The 4956-nt window shown below is 41.4% G+C and overlaps 1 protein-coding gene across 2 annotated transcripts in view; it reads left to right on the top strand.

Moving 5' to 3' along the window:
* Positions 1–4189, top strand: part of ptprub (protein tyrosine phosphatase receptor type Ub) — a 144755-nt gene extending 140566 nt beyond the window's left edge. For both annotated transcript variants that reach the window (XM_035672501.1, XM_035672500.1), the window contains 3 exons: positions 845–1002; positions 2556–2691; positions 2812–4189. In XM_035672501.1, the coding sequence (XP_035528394.1) occupies positions 845–1002; positions 2556–2691; positions 2812–2874 (357 nt within the window). In that variant the 3' untranslated portion in view covers positions 2875–4189. The remainder of the gene's footprint in view (positions 1–844; positions 1003–2555; positions 2692–2811) is intronic.
* The last annotated feature ends 767 nt before the right edge of the window (positions 4190–4956 follow it).

The following is a 4956-nucleotide window of genomic DNA, read 5'->3' as shown; positions in this document are numbered from 1 at the left end:
TGCAGGTATGGTTTAAGCCCGGGAATTTGCATAAACACATGCATGCATTCTGCTCAGGATCGCTGTCAACCAATTATTGAAGAAATCTGCATGCAAGGCGTTTCCTCACTGCCATTAGAAGCAACATGACATGCAGTGCCCAGAACTTCCTTTCTTGATTTGCATCCTCACCTCCCCTGTAGACTGCCATTGTTATTCCCCTCTCTACCTATAGTACCCTTTTTTTGTACTCCACAGTCAAGGAGAGTGAAACTTAACCCAGCATGAGAGAAATCAAATCACACAGAAATAACACAAACCTCTCCCTCTCTCTGCCCCTCTTAGTGCATTACCGTGCATGTTTCCTGTGTGTGACAATGATATACAAGGGTAGGGAGTAAAAGTCAAAGGAAGTGCATTGCAAGCATATGTATGTGTGGGTATGAAAGTAGCACAAGAAAAGTACATTTTGTAAATCCCACCTCGGCTGAGGCAATTCCTCCATGCATCGTTGATGTCTTTGCCAGCCCAATTTGCATGACTTACAGTTCTCCACTGGTCCTTAAGTATTAGGTGAGATTCTACAGCACAAGGTTATGAACACACAGGGACCTCTTTCACACATAGCTTGGGCCCCACTTACACCTGCAAACCCATATATCTCAAAGTCAGTGTGCTGAGTGAGCACAGCTGAGAGTGCCAGCATGCAGCCTGGGGAGCACTCAAACACGGGTGTTAACTGGCACACACAGAAATACTGAAACAACCAGAAAAAGTAATACGACACAGATTCATGAGAGCATGTGCAAGCACAGAACAGTACACTCATATTCCATGTGTTTAATTTTTTTTGTTGCATCTGAAGCTCCAAGAAGGCCAGCTGGTGGTGTGTCAGTTCCAGTTTCTGCGCTGGTCGGCATATCGCGATGTTCCTGACTCCAAGAAGGCTTTCCTCAACCTGCTGGCTCAAGTGCACAAGTGGCAGAGGGAGTGTGGAGAAGGACGCACTGTTGTCCACTGCCTGTGAGTAATCTGTTAGCAACATAAATTGTGTATTGTAAAATGAATCCCCTTGTAGCTCACCTGGTAGAGCGCACAAACCATGTACTAAGGCCCAAGTACTTACCGCAGCGGCCCAGGTTCAATTTGAGCCTGGTGCCTTTGCTGCATGTCATCCCCTCTCTCTCTCTTGCCCCTCTTTCCTGTCTCTCTTCAGCTGTTTCTATCCAATAAAGGGAAAACAATGCAATCTAAATAATCTTAGAAAAAAAAGAAATAAAAGAATAGGAGAGAAGGCGGACATTCACTCTCTCTCTGAAAAGGTCTTAAACAGTCAATTAGTGCGGATAAAACATGGCAAATCATGACCACATCTGTTTGTTGATGAGAGACTTTGTCATGTCTTGTCCTTCTGGTGTTTGGTGTGGTTTGGTGCAATGAGATGCAGTGCAAAGTAATTTTTCTATGGAAGTATTTTTTAATGTAGAGAATCAAATTGTGGTGTAATGCGCTGGGCCGTGGTGCAGTGTGTGTGGTGTTGTATGCTCCTCTGTTGTCCTAAGCCCCCGGAGTGCACGCCCGCTGATGAATATGAATGGGTCCGTCCAGCTCATTGCCAACCCATCACACGTTCATTCCCACCGCCCCCATCCAAAAGCACATCACTCAGCGCTGTCACACAGTGTTACCCACGACAACCAGGAAAGAGATTATGGAGATCAAATCAATTATGGCTTAATACAGAATGCGATGGTTCTCACTACAGTAAATCCAGGACTGCCAAAGCACTGACGACGATTGATTACCTTAATATTGCTTGTATACGCTGCGGAGGCTTCCGTGCCCACCTTCCCTGCATTTGTCTCAGGAGAGAGGAAGTGGATTGTCCTCCGCTAGTTTATTGATATTGCCTTTCATTTATGATGACCAGGACAATATTTCCAAAGAAATACCACACTGTGCTGTTATTTCTCAATTTTCTCTTCCTTACAGCTTTTCTCATGTTGCTATTTTTGTATCAAGACATTGTGTGCATGCTGTACGAACTGTCTCAAATGCCCGTTTTTCATGAGGTAGCATGAACACAAAAACAGAGTCATCAGATTACACATATTCTGCCCTGCTTATACTGAATTATTGACTTTCAGAACCCTGTTAAATATATTAGGAGGCTTATTCCCACTGGAGACTAGGATAAATTTGTATATATTGAAATGTACTGTATATGCAGTACATACTCAGATGTTCATGTGATATGACAGGATCGGGATTGCATCTTACCGACAGGCCAGGTCTAAACCTAAACTAATCTAATTGAAGGAAAAACAGGGAAAGCATATAATACTTCACATTTCAAACATAACAGCTATTTTAAACTGCTCAAATTACTGCTGTAACACCAGTAGAATAGAGTTTGATCACTGGATTCGTATTCTGGATACCATGAATGTCTGTACAGAATGTTCATTGAAATCTCCAGAGCAATGTCGCTAGGAAGGCTAAACTACAGAAATAAAATATAAAAATGAAAGTGAAATAAAAACTTTTTTTTTAAAAACACATCTTTTCCTCTGCAGTAATGGTGGTGGACGCAGTGGGACCTTCTGTGCCTGCAACATTCTCCTCGAGATGATCCAGTACCAGAACATGGTGGACATCTTCTATGCTGTCAAAACTCTACGCAACTGCAAACCCAACATGGTGGAGTCCCTGGTAAGATAATCTGTAAATAAATAAATAAATAAATAAAGCTAGTTCTGAAGTGCGAAGAATATTTCTATAATTATTCTCCCGTTTCACTTTTTAATTTAAGAATATTGTATTTTTCCTCAGGACCAGTATCGATTCTGCTATGACCTTGTCCTGGAGTACTTGGACTGCTTTGATGGTAGATAGCAACTAAATGTTTACCACAGCGGCGGTATCCTATGCGCTGGAGATACGATTTTAAGGCCACCCAGTGACCCCTCTACTTTAATGTTTGGACCTGTGGACTTGGCATTAAAAGGACTACAAAGGAAGGAAAGGAAAAAAACAACATGGTCATGGTTCTAACTTCTAACCTTTAATGTACAGCTGTGATTTCCTCCTTGTTGGTGATGTTTATCTCTTTTGATATTTTTTGTGCTTTTCTTGGTCCTCCTTGCCTCCGGACTAAAGCTCTTTTGTGCTAAGGGTTTCTGTAGCAGCAAAACAATATTCTGAGCTACAAAATGATGGACCTGTCTATTCTGAAGAAAGGTCACCTTGGCTGTGTTTCATCGTTTCATTCAAACAGCGAGGGGGCTCGATGAGATTCCAGAGTTACAGCAGAATTATCTAAACGTGGAAGCATTTCCTTCTCTCTTAAGAGCTACATAAAACAGCAGTCCACTTTGGTTGTGGCATGACTTATCTACCATACCATAAACTGCCTTATTCTCTGATGATAGGACAGGTTTATTCAAATCACTGAATAAATCTAAAAGGTTGTCAAACTGGTGTATAAACAGCAAGGATAGACCAGCCCAGTGCTCAACAGTATTGATGCAGAAACTGTACAGTAGTGCAATTTGTTGTATTTTGCCATAATGTTTGTGCTGGATTACCATGTGTGCTATAGGTGGATGTTTCCAGGGACCACAGCACTGGGCCTGGTGCCACCAAGGGAGATTCCTGTCTTGTTACTGTCACGGTGCCAATCCCATTGACTGACTTGAATCCTCTCTTTACTTTGTTCTACTGCTTCATCTTGATATATGCCTACAAACATACAGTATGTACTGCATCAGCTAATGCTCTCGCTGCAAAGTGATTGTTTGTATTTTATACCCAGCGGGAAAGAAAAAGGGCCAGGGTTAGAAATGTACTCACATGCCATAGTGGTGGTGTGAAAAGTGATGTTTCATTAATGCTGTGGTGTCTAAACCAGTGCTGCGTCACAGGTTTGAGTCTGTAAACTTCTTTTACTCCTTTGTTGTCTAAGGCACTTGGTTGTACTGTAAACTGTCGAAGCAAGCTAAACCAATTTTACCCCACCCCTTTAGGTAGGGGGTTCATTTTGACAATTTTGACATGAATATTAGTAGTTGTTCCTAGTGGTGTAAAATAAATAAATAAATATAAATAAAAAGGGGCATTACCATTGTGCAGAGGGGAAAAAATGGTACTTTTCATCACCACTGGACATTTTGGTGTTTTCACATTGTTGGTCATTTTTAGTATCTTAAAGGAAAAAAAAAAATTAAAATAAAAAACGTATTTTAAACTGGAGGAATAGTAAGAAACAGTTGCCCACAGACCCTGCTGTTTACCTATCGCTGACTTGATAGACAAACAAAATCTACTGTTTTTCATCTTTTCATCTGCTGGCCAATGCCTGGAGACCACTGGAACTCTTAATGCATGATTAAATGGAAGAAACTCAGGCAGGTTGGCATGTGTGTTACACATAATTGATCTGAGTCAGCTTTGAAAACATCCCTAAAAAGACCGCCAACACACAAACAGAAAACAATTCTGTTTTTATTTTTTGTTTTATTACCATTATTACCCTTTACAATATGTTATGCTCCACCATATCTCTTTAAACTCCTTTAAGTGCAGGTTTTCAAGGAGGGCGGTAAAGGTTATCACTCCAGGACCTGCCCTAATAACCAAGGAGAGACACCTTGAAGCCTGCATAAACGCGAGAAAAGGCAGTTAGGTGAACTCTACTGCTGCTAGTTTGCAGCTCACAGTCTGGTTCAGGTGGGAGTGCCAGAATAAGTGAGGAATCTAACAGTATACCAACATCACCAAGCTCCCACAGGTTCACTGATAGAGCAGCTTGTTTTTAATGAGGATGAAGTAATGAGGTAGCTACAGTGTAGTCAGTGATCTGACGCAGGATCGCTGGAGGAAGTGCCTGGACACTTTTTCTCATGGTTGGAAGGAATGTGTACATACAGATGTATATTATGTAATGTGAATACTATGTGAATAATATACTATGTTTGC

The sequence above is a fragment of the Morone saxatilis genome, unplaced genomic scaffold, assembly GCF_004916995.1.
Source record: "Morone saxatilis isolate NCDOM2014 unplaced genomic scaffold, NCSU_SB_2.0 Contig24, whole genome shotgun sequence".
Classification (NCBI taxonomy): domain Eukaryota; kingdom Metazoa; phylum Chordata; class Actinopteri; family Moronidae; genus Morone; species Morone saxatilis.
This window is presented reverse-complemented; position numbering and strand designations above follow the sequence as displayed.